The sequence below is a fragment of the Saccostrea echinata genome, unplaced genomic scaffold (assembly GCF_033153115.1).
Source record: "Saccostrea echinata isolate AGI-Se365-2 ecotype Australia unplaced genomic scaffold, CSIRO_AGI_Sech_v1 ptg000051l, whole genome shotgun sequence".
NCBI lineage: Eukaryota > Metazoa > Mollusca > Bivalvia > Ostreida > Ostreidae > Saccostrea > Saccostrea echinata.
Window position 1 is genome coordinate 6429085 of NW_026889800.1, and position 21865 is coordinate 6450949.

At 34.2% G+C, this 21865-nt stretch overlaps 1 protein-coding gene and 1 pseudogene across 2 annotated transcripts; one reads left to right on the plus strand and one right to left on the minus strand.

Annotated features, from left to right (window-relative positions):
• Positions 1 to 1478: 1478 nt before the first annotated feature.
• On the plus strand, positions 1479 to 15619 carry LOC133203579 (peroxisomal acyl-coenzyme A oxidase 1-like). Of its 2 annotated transcripts, XM_061339351.1 has the most exons (16): positions 1479 to 1648; positions 2367 to 2529; positions 2806 to 2960; positions 3174 to 3281; positions 3694 to 3813; positions 4173 to 4288; positions 4642 to 4811; positions 5047 to 5209; positions 8806 to 8832; positions 9590 to 9753; positions 10240 to 10404; positions 10864 to 10969; positions 11634 to 11780; positions 11994 to 12064; positions 12785 to 12920; positions 13402 to 15619. In XM_061339351.1, exons 1-16 carry the CDS (start codon positions 1489 to 1491, stop codon positions 13465 to 13467), a joined length of 2037 nt encoding a protein of 678 aa, XP_061195335.1. In that variant the 5' UTR covers positions 1479 to 1488; the 3' UTR covers positions 13468 to 15619. The 2 variants fall into 2 exon arrangements, with proteins under 2 accessions (XP_061195335.1, XP_061195333.1); XM_061339349.1 differs by lacking the exon at positions 8806 to 8832 and having other exon boundaries at positions 9563 to 9753.
• Positions 15620 to 18989: 3370 nt separating this feature from the next.
• On the minus strand, positions 18990 to 20726 carry LOC133203798 (uncharacterized; annotated as a pseudogene).
• Between the last annotated feature and the right edge of the window lie 1139 nt (positions 20727 to 21865).

Below are 21865 nucleotides of genomic sequence, written 5' to 3' on the forward strand. Positions count from 1 at the left end.
TAATAGACTTTCCGTGAAAAAAATTATACAGTAAGTCAACAACAATAAAAGTATCTGCTACTTCCAAAGTACAAGACACACTGCCCCGAGTGTTCGTGTAGACACACTGCCAAGAGTGTGAGTGTTGACACACTGCCCAGAGTGTGAGTGTAGACCCACTGCCCAGAGTGTTAGTGTAGACACACTGCCGAGAGTGTTAGTGTAGAGACACTGCCCAGAGTGTTAGTGTAGACACACTGCCCAGAGTGTTAGAATAGAGACACAGCCCAGAGTTTTAGTGTAGACACACTACCCAGAGTGTTAGAATAGAGACACAGCCCTCACCTCACCACCACCATGAAATACCGGGTAGGTTTTTTTTTTCAAGTTTGGGAAATGGGTTTTTCTTTTTTATGCCCCCACAATCGAAGATTCGGTGGTATATAGTTTTTGTCCTGTTTGTCTGTCTGTCTAGCTATATGTTTGTCCGAAAAAAACTTTAAGATTGCCCATAACTTTTGATTGGTTGGACCATTGGCTTTCATATTTCACAAGTGTATTCCTTGTGACAAAACCTTCCTTTTGGGTACCAACATATTTGGCCTCTTGACCTTGGATTTTGACCCACTTTTGCAAACGTTTACCAAACTTTAACCTTGGCCCTTACTTTTGAAGGGTTGTTGCTATGGCTTTCATACTTCATATGTGTATCCTTGTGATAAGACCTTCCCGTGGGTACAACAATCATATTTTGACCTTTTGGCCTTGACTTTGGAGTTTGACCTACTTTTGAAAAAACTTTAACCTTGGAGATAACTTTTGAACAGTTGATGCAAGGCCTTTCATATTTCAGGATGCATATTACTTGTGGCAAGACCAACAATTTTGACCTTTTGACCTAGACCTTAGAGTTTAACCTACTTTTAAAAAACTTTAACCTTGGTCATAACTTTTGAACAATTGGTGCAAGGGCTTTCATATCTCAAATGTGTATTTCTTGTGATATGTCCTTCCCTAAGCACCAAGGCACCTAAGCTTTAAGGTACCAATAGTTTTGACCTTTTATCCCTTCTTTTGAAAAAAACTTTAACTTAACCCTGGCAATGACTTTTAAATGGTTGATGCTAGGGCTTTTATATTTCACGTGTATATTCCTTGTGACAAGACCTTTCGCTGGGTACCAACATTTTTGATCTCTTGACCCTGGAGTTCGATTCGCATTTGAAAAGCTACTACACACTCGCCACGGACTGCCATATACGGGCCTGGGGCATCAGTGTTTTACGATCATATCTTGATAATGTTTTTTTTTAATATCGTATTCCTACTACGATATAATGATTTCTGCGATTTTCGATTTTATCTTAATCAATGAATTCACACACAGAGAGAAAAATAAGTGCAAGTCTCCATCCTATGATTTGTTCGGAATAGAAAATCCCTTTCCAATTTAAAGCTTACGCACGCCTTGATCATGTGACATTATGAGAGCAGAGACATCCGTTCAAAATGTCGGCTGCAATTGTATGGAACCTTGGCAAGATACCTTCTAAAGTGAATCCTGACCTCCAGATTGAACGTGACAGATCGCAATTAACTCCACATATTTCCGAAATTACACATTTCATTGACGGTGGTCGCCATATAACTGAAAAAAGGAGGGAAATAGGTAAGATTAAGAGGTCATAAAAAGGGACTCATTTTCCAAAGAAGTGATCATAGTCTCAACTAAGTTGCTCCTACAAGGTGTGTATTATATATGGTAACGCTCATTTTTCTCACTATATCATCCTTTGTAACTTACCTGTAAATATTTTGAACCTCCAAACGCCATCTGACAATTTTGATTCGTACCTGTATTGTCATAGTATGGGGCAGCATTAAAATCATAATAAACATATTCATACAGATTTCATTTGTAAAAAGTTGCCCTGTAAAGTTGGTAATGTTATAGAGGGAAAACAGTGCATTACGCCGGTTGACCCCAGATTGAACCCGCAAAGGGAAATAACTTTTGTAAATGTGAAAGTCGTCTATTCGGAACGAAAAAAAATGCTTTGGCAGTTGGGTCAAGCCTAGTAGGCCTATTACTAAATTTCGTCCATGGGAATTTATTATTTTGATGATAGCTAGAGCATTTTGTTTAGTAACATGTGCCTCATATGCATTCATGGATGAAAGCAAATTTTTCTATTCTAGACCAAGTAATTTGCACTGTTTTTGTTTTGTAAGTTCTTGTTAAACGTTTAATTACTTTTATTGGTTTGCATATTTTTCCGAATTTTTCAATTAATTCAACTATTCTGCATGTCTCTTAATTTCTCATCTCTTTTTGACAGAACAGAGTTTATATTTAAAAAGCTGGAAAAAAATTCTATTCATTACAGAGAAAATATTATTTAAGGAGTCCCTGTTTAAAGAGTATGCCAATGACAGAGTGTATAAATCCAGACAAGAGGTGTATGCAAAGGGTCTAGAGAGATCTGTTAGGTTATTCACGCTCAAACAGGAACACAGCTGGAATGATGTAGAATTTGGACTGGCACTCAAGTAAGCTAAATTAACTTTCCTTTTATTCTTAATATATATTATTCTTAATATATAAACTATGGGTTTTTTTAAGTTGGGATGAAAATGACTGTTTCTGTACAATTATAGCTTATTTTCTTAAATTGTTTTTGAATTAACACAGATTTAGAGGACTTTATCACAATATTAATTGCTGCAATGATTGATTAGAAAACGATCTTGATATGGTGTTTATGAAAATTTTATTTTATGTTTGTGTGTTTGATTAATCCATTGTCTACATGTGTCGGATTTCAGAGCAATCAACCAAGATCACACGTTGGGTCTCCACAATGTCATGTTTGTTCCTGCCCTAGAGAGACTTGCAACAGAGCAACAGAAGGCAAAATGGCTGCCATTAGCAAGAAATTACCAGATTATTGGCACATATGCTCAGACAGAGATGGGTCATGGTAATATGTCAACACAAGACTGAGCAATTTAGAACCATTCAAGAAATTAAAAAATATCATTATTTCAAGATCTACTCTTTTTACTTATTATGAAAATACATGTATTGTGCTTCAGGTAATATGCCTAGGTGACAAGTCTGTATAGTTTACACACCAAAAACACTTACAAAGCTAAAAAATAAACTCCTTAAATGAGGCTTTGGTCATTGATAGGAACTTACCTGCAGGGATTGGAGACCACAGCTACTTATGATGCCACCACAGAGGAGTTTGTTCTTAATACCCCAAAAGTGACCTCCATCAAATGGTGGCCAGGTTCATGTAAGTCTGAACAAAAATATGTATTGATCTGGATATGTTTGCATGGAACTGTAAAAGCACACTCATGTATTTATGAACACATAATATATCTCTGAGTCCCTGTAAATATTTCATTCCTTTTACAACTTACTGGCAAAAATTAACCTGACTGTAAGTAAGTTATCACTTTAAGTATGCTTTTTATTCACATTTTGGTATTTTATTGTAATACTCTAATTGATGAATGAAGAAAATATATATAATAAAATCAAACAAGGATATGTTTGTTTTTTATATGATCTATTTTTTGGTAGTAGGGGCTAGGAATAGGGGAAAATTGCTGCTCTTCTTCAGGCATGTTGAATGCTGCAGGTGTTTGATTTTTCCTCTTTCAGGAGATTGTGTGAGCTAGTTTTTGATTTTTTGTTTTCAGTAGGAAAGTCGGTAAATATTGCTATAATTCTGGCCACACTAATCATTGATGGTAAAAAGTATGGTATGCACCCCTTCCTGACCCCCCTAAGGAGTATGGAGGATCACAAACCTCTACCAGGTAAAATATCACACACATATATAACCCACTTCAAGATAAACTATGACACAATTTTCTTATTTACACAAGCCACTACTTATATCAGGTAGAATATGATACAAATTTTAAACAAATTTTAAAATTTATTCTGTCAACAGTAAATTACATATATACAGTCAAACCTCGTTATCTCAAACTCGAAGGGACCGAGAAAATACTTCGAGATAACAGAGGATTCGAGATATCCAGGGTAAAATACTTAAGGAAAAAAGTAGTTTGGACTTCAAAATGACTTTGACATATCCATGGTATTCGAGATATCCATGTTTGAGATACTGAAGTTCAACTGTATTTAATTAATAATGGTATATTTTTTGCAGGCATTAAGGTTGGAGATATTGGTCCCAAACTGTCGTTTAATTCTGTAGACAATGGCTTTCTGATCTTAAATAATGTCAGGATTCCGAGAGAAAATATGTTAATGAAAAATGCACAGGTTTGTACATTTTTCATATATTCAAGATCCCCTGCAAAGTAAATGTGCATGTATTTTGTAAAATTATGAAGTTCAATTTAAATGATTAGTAAAATCATATATATGCATATTCATCAGAACTTATGCATTATAAAAAGATTTAAAATTTACATAATTGCAGAACTTGTTTTACATTTCGTTCATGAAAACATGTATTATTGTCAAGTTGGAAAGTTAGAAACTCTAACAATTTACTCTATATAGTGTTACGACAATGCAGGTGTATTTTTGAGTTACAACTCACTGAAAATGTTTTTTTTATCATCAAACTGTGTACAGGAACATTAAATTTTTTGAGATATTTTTTTTTGTAGGTCAGTAGGGAGGGCCATTTTACCTCAAGAGGCCCCAGCAAGGGGAATTATGCTGCCATGATGTTAGTCCGAGTTAACATTGTAAACTGGTGTTTTATCTCCCTTAGTAACACCTGTACAATTACTGTACGTTATTCTTCCGTTAGAAGGCAGTCCAAGCTCGATGCAAGGTAGGCAGCTTTGATTTTACCTTTAAAAAGATCATTCAGCCATTGTTTGCCAAAACATTATATGCCAAGTAGGTGATCAAACTTCAGATTAATTTTGGGACATCTGTATACCAGTATATAATGCACTGAGGAATTTTGTCTCCAAATATTTATCACTTGATTTATTATTTTACTTTGATTTCATTTAGATATGGAAATTATATTTTTGGTTTCATTTTAAATTTAATCCTTGTAGTCCAGAGGAAACTAAGATTCTGGATTACCAAACACAGCAGTACAAAGTCTTCCCAGCTCTTGCCACAACCTATGCCATGTTCTTTGTCTCCAAGACTCTCCAGAACCGTTATTTGAGAATCCATGCTGAAATGATGAAGGGCAATTATCAAAACTTAGCAGAGGTAAAACATATTAATATACAGGTGACTCTCGATCTCTCGAAGTTCAAGGGACCGCAAGAAAAATTCGAGAGATCGAGGGGTTCGAGAGATAGAAAGTGAATAAAATCCGGAATTTTTAGTTGCGATCATCATTGTTCTACTATTATAAATACCGGAAGTATATGTTGATAATAACATTGCACGTTTTCATTCGTATTTTACAGGTAATTCACTTGATTTCAACAACAATGATCGTATTTTGAATAAATAAAACGATCTCTTTAAGTTTCAATATTTATTTGTTTTCATTTCATGTTTACATAAAACCTGAATAGCAATCGTCGGTGTGGCTACCCCGGGGCTTGATACTTTACCAGATTTCTCGTATTAAATCGGTATTTAATTCTTGAGATAGGATTTCTTGTGCAATGTTTGTCATGCTGGGATTATGTACACTCTAATAAAACTTCATAATCTATGGAAAATTATTGACACGCCTCTTAAATTATTTTCTAAAAATTTTCGTCGCGCTGTCAAGTCAAAAATAAGTTGTGAAGCAATTCGTTTATAATTTACCAATTATAACCAAGTAATTATTTATATCAACACTCGGATGCTCACAGGTATAGTGTCATCTATGTAAACACCCAATTAACACCTCCATGCCAGCCCCAGGCGTTCACTGTTATCCAGGTAAGTCCAAGCTGCATTAATTTTACACTTGATTGGCGTGTACACACGCTCAATCAAAACTTCCAGAGATAGAGAGTAAAAAACAATGAAATGTGTGTAACGGGACCCAGGTCTTAATTCGAGAGATGGAGAACTTCCAGAGATTGGAAGTTCGAGAGATCGGAAGTAAATTTGCTTAGTTATATAGAGGAAAAAAACGGTACTGGAGGTTCACTTCGAGAGATCGAGAACTTCGAGAGATCGGAGTTCAAGCCATCGAGAGTCACCTGTATATAGTCAAACCTCGTTATCTCAGACTTGATGGGACCTAGAAAAACTTTGAAATATCTGAAGTTTCGTGATATCTGGGGAAAAATTCTCAAAGAATAAGTGTTTTTTTTATGCCCCGCCATGAATATGGCCAGGGCACATAGTGTTTGTCATGTCCGTCTTCCGTCCTTCCATCTGTCTTTTCCGTCACGCTTTGTGTTTAGCTCTTTTCAAATCTCAGTTTCAAAGAAACTATCCATGGCAAGATACTTTTATCAAACTTTATATACTAAATATTGATGTAAGCTATTCAACTGCATCAACATTTTTTGACCTTGACCTTTCCTTTGACCTTGACCTCACTTTTCTTAAATTACCATATATACTCGCCTATAAGTCAGTTTTTTGGGAGTTAAACTTTGTTCCAAAACTCTTTATCCGACTTATACACGAGTTAGTAAAAGAATGGTATTTTAGCTGGCCAATCCCTCTAATTTAAGCTTAAAAAGTACAACCAACTTATAGGTCGACCGCCTTATAGGCGAGTATATATGGTAGTGTTTAGCTCAGTTTTAAAGATACCATTCAAGATGGTGTAATCAAACTTCATATGTTGATACATACTGATGTAAGCTATTCAACTGCGTCAACATTTTTTGACCTTGACAATTCCTTTGACCTTGACCTCACTTTTCTTAAAATAGTGTTTAGCTCAGTTTCAATGAAATCTTTCAAGATATTTTTATCAAACTTCATATGCTGATACATACTGATGAGAGCTATTCAACTGCATCAATATTTTTTGACCTTGGCATTTCTTTTGACCTTGACCTCACTTTTCTTAAATTAGTGTTTAGCTCAGTTTTAAAGATACCATTCAATACAGTGTTATCAAACTTCATATGTTGATACATACTGATGAGAGCTATTCAACTGCATCAACATTTTTTGACCTTGACAATTCCTTTGACCTTGACCTCACTTTTCTTAAAATAGTGTTTAGCTCAGTTTTAATGAAATCTTTCAAGATATTTTTATCAAACTTCATATGCTGATACATACTGATGAGAGCTATTCAACTGCATCAATACTTTTTGACCTTGGCATTTCCTTTGACCTTGACCTCACTTTTCTTAAATTAGTGTTTAGCTCAGTTTTAAAGATACCATTCAATACAGTGTTATCAAACTTCATATGTTGATACATACTGATGAGAGCTATTCAACTGCATCAACATTTTTTGACCTTGACCATTCCTTTGACCTTGACCTCACTTATCTTAAATTAGTGTCAAACTTCATGTGCTGATACATACTCATGTAAGCTATTCAACTGCGTCAATTTTTTTGACCTTGATCTTTCCTTTGTCCTTGACCTCACTTTTCTCAATTTGTGTTTAACTCAGTTTTAAAGAAAAAATTCATAATATTTTTATCGAACTTTATATGCTAATACATACTGATGTAACCTTTTCAACTGCATCAACATTTTTTTACCTTGACCTTTCCTTGGACCTTAACTTCATTTATTTTAAACTAGTGTTTAGCTCAGTTTTATTCAAAATATTTTTATCAAACTTAAATTTGCTGATACGTATTTGTGAGAAGTATTCAACTGCATTAAAAACATTTGACCTTGAACTTTCTTGTGACCTTGACCTCACTTTTCTTAGATTTGCATTTTGCTTAATTTTAAAGAAACCATTTAAGATATATATATGTAAGTTTATGCACTTATACATAATTTGGTGAGAATTTATCGTCTAAATCCAACTTTTTAGATTTCAATTTCAATTTTAAAGGAACTTTTCAAGATATTCTCATCAAATTTCATACACTAATACAAATTTTCATGTTGCATTACTTATATACCCTTGGCAGGGCATTCATGTCCTATGGACATATTTCTAGTTCTAATTCCAAACCCCCTCAATGTATTCCATGATAGGCAGGATATTGATGGTTGAGATACTGAAGTTGAACTGTACTTCCATTGTAGTGATTTTGTGATTTACAGATTTACATTGTTAATTTTTCTTCACTCTAAAAGTATTTCCTGCCCCTCTTTAGGTCTTTTTGATTCATCTTTGTAGACTTAGTTTGCATCACTCTTATTTTTTGGCCTCAGAGATGATGGTGGGGGTATATGCATTATTTAACATTTGTCCCTATTTGTAGATCCACTGTCAGTCGACTGGTATGAAGGCCCTGGCCTCAGAGATGATGGGGGTACATATATTAAAATTTGTCCCTATTTGTAGATCCACTGTCAGTCTGCAGGTATGAGGGCCCTGGCCTCAGAGATGACTGGGGCACATGTATTAACATTTGTCCCTATTTGTAGATCCATTGTCAGTTGGCTGGTATGAAGGCCCTGGCCTCTGAGATGATGGGGGTACATGTATTAACATTTGTCCTTATTTGTAGATCCACTATCATTCGGCTGGTATGAAGGTCCTGGCCTTTGAGATGATGGGTATACATGTATTAACATTTGTCCCTATTTGTAGATTCACTGTCAGTGGGCTGTTATGAAGGCCCTGGCCTTTGAGATGATGGGGGTACATGTATTAACATTTGTCCCTATTTGTAGATCCACTGTCAGTGGGCTGGTATGAAGGCCCTGGCCTTTGAGATTACAGGGGTACATGTATTAACATTTGTCCCTATTTGTAGATCCACTGTCAATCGGCTGGGATGAAGGCCCTGGCCTTTGAGATGACAGGGGTACATGTATTAACATTTGTCCCTATTTGTAGATCCACTGTCAGTCGGCTGGTATGAAGGCCCTGGCCTTTGAGATGACAGGGATACATGTATTAACATTTGTCCCTATTTGTAGATTCACTGTCAGTGGGCTGGTATGAAGGCCCTGGCCTTTGAGATGACGGGGGTACATGTATTAACATTTGTCCCTATTTGTAGATCCACTGTCAGTCGGCTGGTATGAAGGCCCTGGCCTTTGAGATGACAGGGGTACATGTACATGTATTAACATTTGTCCCTATTTGTAGATCCACTGTCAGTGGGCTGGTATGAAGGCCCTGGCCTTTGAGATGACAGGGGTACATGTATTAACATTTGTCCCTATTAGTAGATCCACTGTCTGTCGGCTGGTATGAAGGCCCTAGCCTCAGAGATGAAGGGGGCACATGTATTAAAATTTGTCCCTATTTATAGATCCACTGTCAGTGGGCTGGTATGAAGGCCCTGGCCTTTGAGATGACAGGGGTACATGTATTAACATTTGTCCCTATTTGTAGATCCACTGTCAGTCGACTGGTATGAAGGCCCTGGCCTTTGAGATGACGGGGGTACATGACTGTATTAACATTTGTCGCTATTTGTAGATCCATTGTCAATCGGCTGGTATGAAGGCCCTAGCCTCAGAGATGAAGGGGGTACATGTATTAACATTTGTCCCTATTTGTAGATCCATTGTCAATCGGCTGGTATGAAGGCCCTGGCCTCTGAGATGACGGTGGAGGTGATGGAGATCAGCAGACAGGCCTGTGGGGGTCATGGTTACCTTTCCTCTGCTACCCTGGGGGATGCAGTGGCAGCCTCTAAGTCCCTCATCACTGTAGAAGGAGAGAACACTGTACTGTACCTACAGGTGGCCAGGTTTGTTGTCAAGGGAACAGAAGGGGCAGATATTACGAGTATAGTAAGAACAAAATTAAAAAACAAAAAATTATGCAAAAACAGTACTTTGACTTTATATACTGTATATACTCACTTATAAGTTGGTCCGCCTATAAGACGGTTGCATTTTTTAGGCTTATATTAGAGGGATTAACCCTCTAAAATACCAATCATTTTATGACTCGCCTATTAGTCGGACACAGAGTTTTGGACCAAAGTTTAACTCCCAAAAAACCGACTTATAGGCGAGTATATATGGTACTTTGGTAAACAATAATTTCATGGATTCGTCAGAAGAATCATCAACATTGAATGATTGTGCATGTTGCTTTTGAAATTTTAGTTCCTTCACTTTTGTAATTCCATGTATTTCAAAGCATTATATAAGTGATGGATTCTTTGAAATTTATAATGAATACAGTATCAACATACCTGTATATAATTTATTTCTGCTTTAATGAATAGGTACTTAATGAAGAGGTTTGCTTCTGCTATTAGTGGAGAGACACTGTCTGGCTCAACAGACTACCTCACAATGGACCCCAGTAAATATGTGTGTCCCCTCAAATCCTCCAGAGAATGTAGAAATGTGGAACTCTTGTGTGATGTGTACAGATTCAGAGCCTTTGTGTAAGTATCAATACAATGTAGATGATTGGAAATGTAGAGTGTAGGGTTCTGTTAACTCATATCAATTTAGAATTGGAAAAAAATGTAGATTTGTGACTTGAGAGCATTATAAAAGTCAGTGAGTTTAAAAACAAATGATATACTACTTCTCAATTTCAACAATAACTTGCTAAAAATCAAATAAGATTGTCTCAATGTTAGCTGTGGACCATCCATTATCATATACTTTCGGTCTCTGGTTGTCCTGGTATGCAGATAACAAAGGCATTTAAAGATTACATTTTCTTTTATTTATGATTGTCCTAGAGGAAATTCTATTAGCATTACTCCTCACTTAATTCCAGATTGTGGAGTTAGATAAAAGATACTTATTCTGGGCGGAATTACCTAGTAATATGTACAAGACAATAGGAATATCATTATGATATTAATGTATTGCCTTCTTCATGGAATTTTCAGAATGATTGCAAAGACTGCAAGAAAACTACAACAAGATATAGAGGCTGGAAAAAAGCAGTCTGTAGCCATGAATGACAATTTGGTACAACTGGTCCGAGCAGCAAAGGTCAGTGTTTTCTCATTGATTGGTTCTTTGTGTCGTTAATCCAGTAACTGTCACTACAGTAACTGGGTGTTATCCCTCTAATATGGTAACTAATACAGAAACTCTTTAATTATGAATAAACATTAAATTTATTTATGCAAGATTCTTCTTTCATCATTTTACAAACTGAAGTGTGTAATAATTCATGATAAATTCTAAAATATTAATTCATATAATTATATATGTACGTTTAGGGTATATATAAACCAATTAGACATGATCCATGATTGAAATGTGACCAGCAGATGTGTCCAGTCTGAATACACAAATAAATACAATCATGTAAAGAGCTTGCCATTATATGCCTTTTTCTTGTCTAAAATATGATGTCTATACGCTGTAACAACAATAATCATATTGTGCATGTTGTCAAGTGTAAATGTGAACTTTATACATCTCATTAACAAGAAATGTGGATTGGTAATAGTGTACTGTATGATTAATGACTACGGTGTTACATGTATTATAGATTTATTTTGGTTGTAGGCCCACATAATGTACTGTATGATTAAGGAATACAGTGTTACATGTATTATAGATTTATATTGGTTGAAGGCCCACATAATGTACTGTATGATTAAGGAAATACAGTGTTACATGTATTATAGATTTATATTGGTTGTAGGCCCACATAATGTACTGTATGATTAAGGACTACAATGACAGTATGAGTCAGCTGCAGACAAGCTTGCCTGTGTCAAATGCTCTACATAATCTACAAGTCTTCTTCACTGTCTTCAACATGGTTAAAAATGCTGGAGATTTCCTTGAGGTAAGAATATATATAAAATTATATTAAAAGAAACATTTCACAAATAATCTAAAATTATCTGTAAACTCACATTGCTTGCATAATGCTTTAATTTACTTGCTTCAGTCTTTCAGTTTCTTCATTATATAACTTTTTCTTCAAAATCATTACAGTTTCTTAAAACAAAAAAGAGCATAAGATCCTGAAATTAATTATGAGATTATATTTTTCTAGACAGAGTCTATTGGTCTGTCACAGATGGAATGGCTGAAAGAAGAAGAGGTTCAAATATTAGCTAAAATCAGGTAAATTTTTCTAGCTGTGCAAAACCATTTTGTTTCCAGCTGTCTAAATGTTATGAGTATCTTAGCTTACACATTATATAAATACTATTGCTAAATAAATATAACAACGCATGTAAATACCAGGTGAGCATTTTAGAGCACAGGGCCAAAAATTAAAGAAAATTCTAATGTCAGGGGAATGTTTAACTCTGTGTTGGAGGAGTATCAAGACAAAATCTGTTTATTACTAACAAGTGATCATGTTTTTAATCATGGTTGTTTGGATAATGCAAAGTCACATGTAGGCCACAATAGGAATAAAATTGTTTGCAAACAAAGATTTTTAAAAATCTAGTGAACAACATAGCTTGAAAAATTCATATAAATTCACAGATGTATGATTGTAGATTTAATTTAGTTCCTAAAAGTCAGGTTGGGGTGACAGTAAGGGTCAACATTTTGCATAAGAATATACTGGTATATAGATATTTTCAAGGAAATAAGACTATCAGATGTTAAGATATTGTAGACAAATTATTTGAAACATCAAATTTTATGTTTACAGATAGGGCACAGTAGCATTTTAAAAGATTTTTTTTTTTTAAATCTAATTTTTCAAAGGAATGTCTTGTTTGAGTATTTTGATTCTCTAATCCTCTTATTAAATATACTTTACATTGTGCATGTCTAAAAACTTGAAACTGGAAATGATATAATGCATTTAACTCCTTTACCTAACAGACCAGATGCTGTGTCTCTGGTAGATGCCTTTGACATCCATAATGACACCCTTGGATCTGTACTGGGATGTTATGATGGAAATGTCTACGAGAGAATGCTGAAATCAACGGAAAATGAACCTCTCAACCAATCAAATGTAAGTCAAAACAATACAATGATGTTAAAATACCATATAAGTGGAATTTTTTATTGAGATGTAAATGTAGCGATTTGTCTTTAAAAATCAGTATATAATTTTAGCGAGAAATAATTTTCATGATTTTATGGTGCATAGAAAGTTAGCGGTAACCTCTTATGCAGAATAAATTGTTGGCGATATTAAATTTTTTTAGTGATCTCAATATACTTGCTAAAAATGCCAAAATTGAATTCTCACTAAAATTTCTGCTTATATGGTAATTTGAAATTTCTTTAATCTGAATTTCTTATTTCCTTGACTCTGTTTCAGAGTTTAATTTTGAGATCTATAAACATTGTCAATACACTGGTACTTTTAAGAAAAGTATTTTAAAATATTCAAATTTTAATTATGCATTTCTTGATAAGCTCGATTACTTAGAACTTAGAACGTAAATTTACATTTTAAACATGTGTAATTGTGTTCTTTCATGTTGTAGGTTCACTACTCCTATCATCAACACCTGAAGCCATTCTTACACAGGAATAATCACTCAAAACTGTAAATAACACTTATTTATCTTGGAGAATGTGTTTACCAAGGACAATGTGTTAACAGAATATTACAGAAGACAGTGTGATTATGGAGTTGTCTGTTTATCTTCAGTTCTACCCGGTTTCTGGCTGATTGTTGCATAACATAGCATATGGAGAAATTAACATTTTCACTCTGAAAAAATACATTCTAATATATAAAATTTCTGAGTATATGTAAATTTATAGTTCTGAATAGTGGATTTTTATTGTTACAATATTGAATTTGCAGTATTAATTGCTTACATATTTGATAAGAAAAAAATAGAGAGCAATGAAAAACTGATAAAGATGATCTGTTGGACAATCTGTGATATTTTTAGAAATGTGATTAATTTTACTATCACTTCAATCATTTGTTTATATTTTCCCAATTTTTTTTTTATAAATATTGAATTTGTTTCAAGGTTGTTGATCATATTATGTATTTTTTTTTTAAATTTCCTATGTTGCAGGCTTACTCACTTTAATTATTATGTGACTGTTATTTATACCAGTAACATTAATTAATATGAAGAATACTGAAATGAGAAAATAATTATTTTGAAGTAGAAATGAGCATTTTACTCCTAGCTGTGTTTGTTAACTAAGATTTTCCTTTTTTGATCTTAAAATTATACATTATTAAACAAGAGTTATAGGGAACACACTTATAATGAATTCGTCCTTGGTAACATGTAATACAGCCAAATATATATGTAATACAGCCAAGTGATTCTTATTCCCTGTAGTTCTAAAACATGAATTTATAGGATACATGTATAATGATGTACATTAATAAGGCATTAAAATTGTTTGTTCTTGGCACTTGGCTTTGAACTTGTGTCACTGTAAAAGATCCTTTTGTAATAATTTGATTGTGCATACATAATCTGCTTAATGAGGTTTCATCGTTAATTGGTATTATTTCATAGTGGCTGATATTTATTCCTTACATTTCTATAAGAAAGTAAATTGAATTACTATGTCCATAGTCAATTATATTTGATATATTGACACATCTTATAATTCATGACACAACGAAATAAAATTGATATATTACTGAAAACAATTTCAGGTTATTTTGTCACTTGAAGTGACTTGGTAATTCCGAATGATTAAATGATCACTATTTAAACCCATTTAAATATTTTTTTTTTCCCTTCGAAAACTGAATAAATGAGTGGATGATATAAAAAGTGATATTTATTTATACGATATTTTTATGCTTTCTTTCTTTGTTCATACTGGGATGAACATTGAAGAAAAAATGCATCTCACTTAAAAAAAATATTCTGCAGGAATTGCAACTGTTCATTTCTGTATAAACAAAGAGAACATTTTAGATGTTTATATAAAAACGTGAAAATCTTGTAAACAATACGAATTGTAATCAAAACAAAAACAAGGACTTCTGGAAACACATGATCACCTAAAGTTGACACTGGAAAATATAAAGTCATCCTGTTTGTCATATAGTTCAGTTATTAGTTGGTCATTAAAGTCTTTAGTCTTTAAAACACCCAAATATGAAACATATGTGACTTTTTTGGTAGAGTCTTTTATTTTGAGTTCACTGGGATAATTGATATAGCTAAAGGAGATGGGTGAATTAGATGTGCAAAATGCCTATAACTTCAAATGTATAAAAGTCATATTTACTTGTGAATTTAGTATTTAAAGTTCTTATCATTGAAAGGTAAGAAATTATGACAAATAAAACTTTTCTTTGGAAAATTATTTTGGCAAAAATCGTTCTATGATTAAAAAAAGAGGATGTTCTTGGGGTTCAACCCAAGCAATAAAAATCCTGAATGTAATTTTTCGCTTCGAGACTTACAAGCTAAGCACTACGCTATACTACTCATAACAAATATTGGCATTTGAATCATATTTGTAATATGCATGACCAATGAATGGACTTCCAATATTTCTCGGAAAAATAATGTGTTATAATGTTTGTTTTTAAGTATTTTTCTTGTACTCATGCATTATGATTGATTGATTGATTGTATGTAGTTTTACGTCCCATTCGAGAATTTGTCACTCATTATGCATTATGTAAAATCTGAATCTGTGAGTTTGGCTGAACTCTAAACCCAAGGCTTATAATTTTGAAGAAAATAAATCTATTCTACATATATAGGGTGTGTTTTGTTATTAATAAGATTTAGTATGATCTCGCAACTCTTTTTAAAGATTTCATCTAATGTACTCCTTTTTAAAACCCCGATTCCCTATCTGTAGTCTCAACCTATTTTTGAGGGCCCTGATCTTAACAAACCTAAAGCTAAACTATTGAATTGAATTATGATAACGAACAGTATTCAAGCTCAAAGTCCATTTAAAGAATACAAACCAGGAACAGAGCAAACACGGACATCCAAAACATCAGAGGTGGGATCAGGTGCCACGGAGGAATGAGCATACCCTGCCTACCTGTCACACCCGCCGTGTGCTCCTTGTCATGATCGGAAAAACGGGAAAATGCGTAGACAAAGACGTCAGCATTTGATTTAGTGAGAGGCGGTATTTGCCGACAAGGTCTGTATGGACCATAAAACTTGCGAATTGATGTCTTCAAAGGAGATTGTTGATATCCTTGTTTCATCAACTTGTTTATCAATAGCTTGCCTCGTTTTAGAAATTGTTCATACGTAGAACATGCTCTTGCATATCGAATCAACTGGGAGACAAATTATGCTTGAAGATGCTTGCATATGCCTTATCATGGGGTCAAGGAGTGAATTTGTCTATTTTATTTTGATGTTTCAGCATCTGTGTTATATTTATCATTTTGACATCTCTCCCCCTCTCATCCCACGGTATCAATGACAGTATTGTAAGTTAACATTCAGCGTAGAGATAAAAGGTTAAACATTTCCTGTCTTGAGAATTCTGCCTAAATTAATGTCAACCGTCTCTCTTTTAATGTTGCAATTTGTTTTATACACTTTCATTGGTTTTCCTTAGAAATGTGGAAAGAAATGGGGAAAAGAGATGAGATTTTAAGTGTGTCTGTTAGTTTTTAGTCTTAAAGTAGAGTTTTAGCGAGTTGAATGTAACGTTTTGAAATTCATGAATAAAGAACGGTAAACATATAGTGATGAGTATTTTCTTGGAAGACTTAATTACATCGTCACAATGGCTTTGCTGTTCATATTCCTATGTAAAAATTTGATCCCGATCCTACCTCCGAGTGTATTGATTTGAACAAACTTAAAATTATACACTACAGAGGATGCTTCCACATTAATATGACTAAAGATGGCTTGTTGTTCTATACAAGATTTTTCCCAATACATTCCAACGTAAAACTTTATTTTTTTATCGTGGCCCCACTCTAACCACGGGGGTCATGATTTGATCAAACCTGAATCTATCTACATTACCTGATGTTGCTTCCAATTAAGCATTGAATCTTTATTTTTGTTTCCAAAAATAAGAATTTAATGCTTATATTTAAATTCTTTAATTTTCTCTCTTCATTATTGTTTCTTTAATCTTTATCATGAATTTATCGCCTTTCAGAACTGGTGTGCTTAATAAACGTAAGAGCCGTTGTTGACTTGCAAATTTAATTAAATAACGCAAATGAATATTGCAAGGGAAAATGACAAATTAATTCTAAACGTAAAAATGTTATATTTGAACGATACTTTTAAAGAGTAATTGTTTTTCATTACATTGAGCCAAAACAGACCTATTTTTGTATTCATATGAAACAGAATTTATTCAAAAACTTCTACAGGAGAAGAAGAAAATATTTGTTGTGGCCTTCAACTCGACATTTCGATATATTGACGGTGTATTATCAATTAATAATAGTTACTTTCATTCATACGTCGACTCGATATATCACAGTGAGCTTGAAATAAAAGATACCACAGATTCTGACACATCTAATTCGTATTTAGATATTATACTAGATAAAGATGCTAATGGTATTCTAACAACAAAGCTTTATGATAAACGTGATGACTTCAACGTTTCAATCGTCAACTTCCCTTAATTATGTAGCAATATACCCTTAACACCTGCATATGGGGTTTATGTCTCTCAGTTGATTCAATATGCAAGAGCATGCTCTACGTACATGTATGAACAATTTCTAAAACGAGGCAAGCTATTGACAAAGAAGATATCAACAGTCTCGTTTGACGTCATCATTTCGCAAGTTTTATGGTCGATACAATGACCTTGTCAGAACATACAGCCTATCATTGTGTCAAATGCTGACTAACATTTTTCATACTAATTGTAAGGCTACTATTTTATAACTGAACTGTCTACGGATTTTCCAGTTTTTTCCCGATCATGACAAGGAGCACATGGCGTTTGTGACCGGTCGGCAGGGGATGCTCACTCCTCCATGGCACCAGATCCCACCTCTACATTTTGAGGTCCGTGTTTGCTCTGCTCCAAATTTGTATCGTTTCATTGGACTTTCGAGATTGAATACTGTTCGTTATCTTCATATTTCATTCATGCATACATTTTGGTGTTCCTAGAGTATTGAAAATGCATATACATGATATAGTTCCTACTGTGTATTCTACAGCGCAGTGACAAGGTTTCGTGTGTGTTATAGGGTATTGGATGTTGTAGATTTCCAGTGGATTTCATAAAGAAAATCACACTGAATGTAGATATATAAATATGAATAATCATGATTTTGCTGTTCTTCTTCAGAAGATTTTAAAAGATTTTTCCGATGTACAGTTTATTCCCATAGAAAAAAAATTGATCGCTCATTGTTGCCCCACCCTAGCCCCGGGGGCCACGATTTGAACAAACTAGAATCTATCCTGAGAATGTTTTCATATAAATTTGAATAGACATGGTCATGGCTTACCCCGTGAAGAAAAAAATTAAAGATCTTTCTTATAGCACTTTGATTGCTTGTTGTAGACCAGCCTTAGCCCCGATGCTCATTATTAGAACAAAATTGAATCTGCGCTACCTGAGGATGCTCTCTTCTAAATTTGACTAGTCATGGCTTTGCGTTCTTGAGAAGATATTTTAAAGATTTTTTCCCCATTATATTCCTTCATAAAACTTTGATCTCCTATTGAGACCCGGAGACCATGATTTAAAGAAATTTGAATCTACACTATATGTAAGGAAACTTTTGCATAAGTTTAATTTTTTCTGACCCAGTGGTTTTTTAGAAGAAGGTTTTAAAAAGATGACATTAAATTTTCACCAATTTTTAATTATCTCCCCATGAAAAAAGGTTCCTTCATTTGATCAAACTTGACTCTCCTTCACTCAAGGATGCTTTATGGCAAGTATGGATGAACGACCCTCGTGTAGCACTTGAACAATGTTTTTCCCTCAAATAATTTGTTTTAATCAATCCTCTGACCGATAAAAACACATATATTATTCAAGGTAATACTTTACTGAGGAAACAAATATGGATACAACAGAAATGATTCCTTTAAAAAATATTTCCACTGAAAATATTTGTCAATAAGGTTGACTGTACAAAATGTTAGCTCATTTCACATATGCATTAAATAAATAATGTGATAAATTCTTGCTTATATACTTAAAACAGGCATGATAATTCTTTTTCACTTCCTGATTCTCGGTTATCCTACATGTACTTAATTTTCTTCACTCTACCTTTGTTACACTCAGCCACAAACAGGTTGTCTTTGGTGTCTACACATAAACCATTTGGAGTAGTTAGATCACAATTATCAATGTAACGGAGGAACTGTCCGCCCTGATCTAAGATATGGATACAGTATACGTAGTCTGTATTTTCTGCTGTCAGGGTCTGACTTTGGCTGTCTGTTGTGATGCCACATGGGTAGAATAATTTCTTTGTAGCAGATGGATGACCAGTGTATCTAACTCGGAGTATTCCAGCTTGATTGACCACAACTACTGCATGAGCTCCATTGTCAGCTAAACAGATATCCATGTTCCTGTTCTCAGTTATGTATTTACAGTAATCAGGTGTATAAAGCGGTTGACCTTTACTATCAAACTGAATGGTTTGTTTCTCCGTGGAGCCAGAGTAACGGACAACTTTCGATTGTTCTCCATCATCACTGTCCATGGTAACCAAGAGATCACCAGAGGAGGTTTCCATCCGTGTAATCTGATCACTTCCTTTATCTGTTTATTCTTCACTATGTTTACAGTTCTTGTACCAGGGTCAGTATAAACCAGATCTCCACTCCTTGTCACTGCTATGTCACGTGATTCTCTCCCTGATTTGGTTTTTATTGTCTTCAGAATTTTGCCCTTGAGGTTGTAGAGTCTCATGACTTCGCTACCTCCACATGTCCAAATTTCTTCATCACTGAGGCAGGTAAGGCTTAACAGATAACCAGTGGATATAGTGGTGATGAGCACTGGTTCATCAAACACTGGTTTGACTGGAGGACAGGATACAGCTTCTGGTGCCTCAATTGTGTAACCATGTTCTTCTGTTGTAATGGATAATGCTGACAGAGAACCAAACATTTGATTGAGTTCTTCTGTGTTGATCTGATGAGGAGAGAAACTTGGTATTGCCACATTGACTTTAGGAGGTAAGCTTCGGAATTCATCATTCCTTGGTTTGAATGCAGATATTTGGGAGATATCATTGGAATCAAGCGTTTTCTTCAGATCAAAAATACTCTGTTTTATAAAAGGAATGATTTGTTCAATTTCTTCTTCCTGTTTATTTAGAATGGCCAGATGCTTTGCTTTCATTTCATCAATTTCAGATTTTCGTTTGTTGACAATGATATTAATTTCTTTGTGCCAGTTTTCTCCTTGTTTGGTGACAGCTGTTGTCAGTTTCCTGTAATGTTGTTTTAACGTAACTTTTTCAGAATTTATATCTGAGGCAATTTCTTCATATTTAGGATAGATTCTCTTCTCTAGTTCTTTCAAGACTTCTAAATCTTTAGTCTTAAAATTTAGTTTTTGCAGAGCATCAGATAAATCATGTCCTTTGTGTTTCCCAGAGGAGATGCAGGTAGAACAGACAGGAATGTCACATTTCTCACAGTAAAGTTCACAATGTTTCTGGGTGTGGTTTGGACATTTTGGGTAGTTAGGAGTAGAAGTTCTGTGTTTGTATGGTACAACATTATGTCTTCTTGATGAATCAGAGAGATGATCTCCTACACAGGCCTTACACAGGTTAATCTGACAAAGTTCACAATGACTCTGTAGTGCAGCTGTTTGACACAGGTCACAGAGGAGGACGTCCTGGGCGCTGTAGTGGGGGTCCATTATAGGTATCTCATTCACATGATGAAGTTGATGCTGTAAAAAATATTTCATATTACATGTAGTATTACTATAAAAAAGAGAATTTTCACTCCACTGATTTTGATTTTCTACAAGTCAATTTGAAATGACATTAAAATTAGTTTTTTAAATGAAATATGTGGTAATAATAGAAAACAAATTATTAAACTCAAAATCAAATAAAAAGTCAAAATTTTATTAAACGTATTGAAATGAAGGGTTTATGATACATATACATGGTGTTTATATAAGGATATATATGACAATGATAAAAATAGTCTTTCAAGTTTTATGAAAGTTTAAACAAATTAAAGCACTCCTCTGGAATTTCCCGGGGTCCGTTCAGAGATTGGTATTGTTTGTAGATTTTGTTATAGATCGATCACTGTTTATATCTTCACCTTTTACATTTTTCTTATTGCTTGCGTTTAATTCATTGAGAATGATCGGGCCTAAATTCTGGTCAATTAAAATGGCATCAATTATTATAAACACCATGTGCCGATGTATCTTGATTCTTTGTTTTATTTGTAATTTATTTGCGATTTTGTTTCCTTTTTGCACAAAACTTTGTGCAGTACTTGTGATTTAACAGGTCAAAACAACCCTTGACGGTCAAAGTCAATATGGCTACCAGAGTTTTAACCATACATGGTAATTTGCAATTGCCATAGAGGCCAACTTATCCTCTGACTTTTGGGGATGACTAAAATTTTAAACACCCTGTGCCTACCTTTAGCTGGAGACCTGTGCAAACTCTAGTCTGAGAGCGCTTGAATATTCTAGGGATGGCAATCAAACACAAAATTGCTATGCATTTGGTTAATCGCAAAACGTTTCGAATGATGAGTCGAATAATCGAATCAAAATACAGTTTTTAAAATGTATCATTCATAATCTGTATCTCTGCTTGATCAGATCACTAAGATAGCAAAAATTACGATAATTATGAATCATGCCCGAGATATCAGAGGCATGAAAGAATTTTCGGACCAATTATCACACAGTTAATTTCATTCTGCATTGCTATCGTTGATCTATTATGTTAGTTCAATTATATAATTTGAGAGATAACTGTCAAGGATATAGACAGGGTTAGACACTCATTAAAAACAGTTCACGGTACTC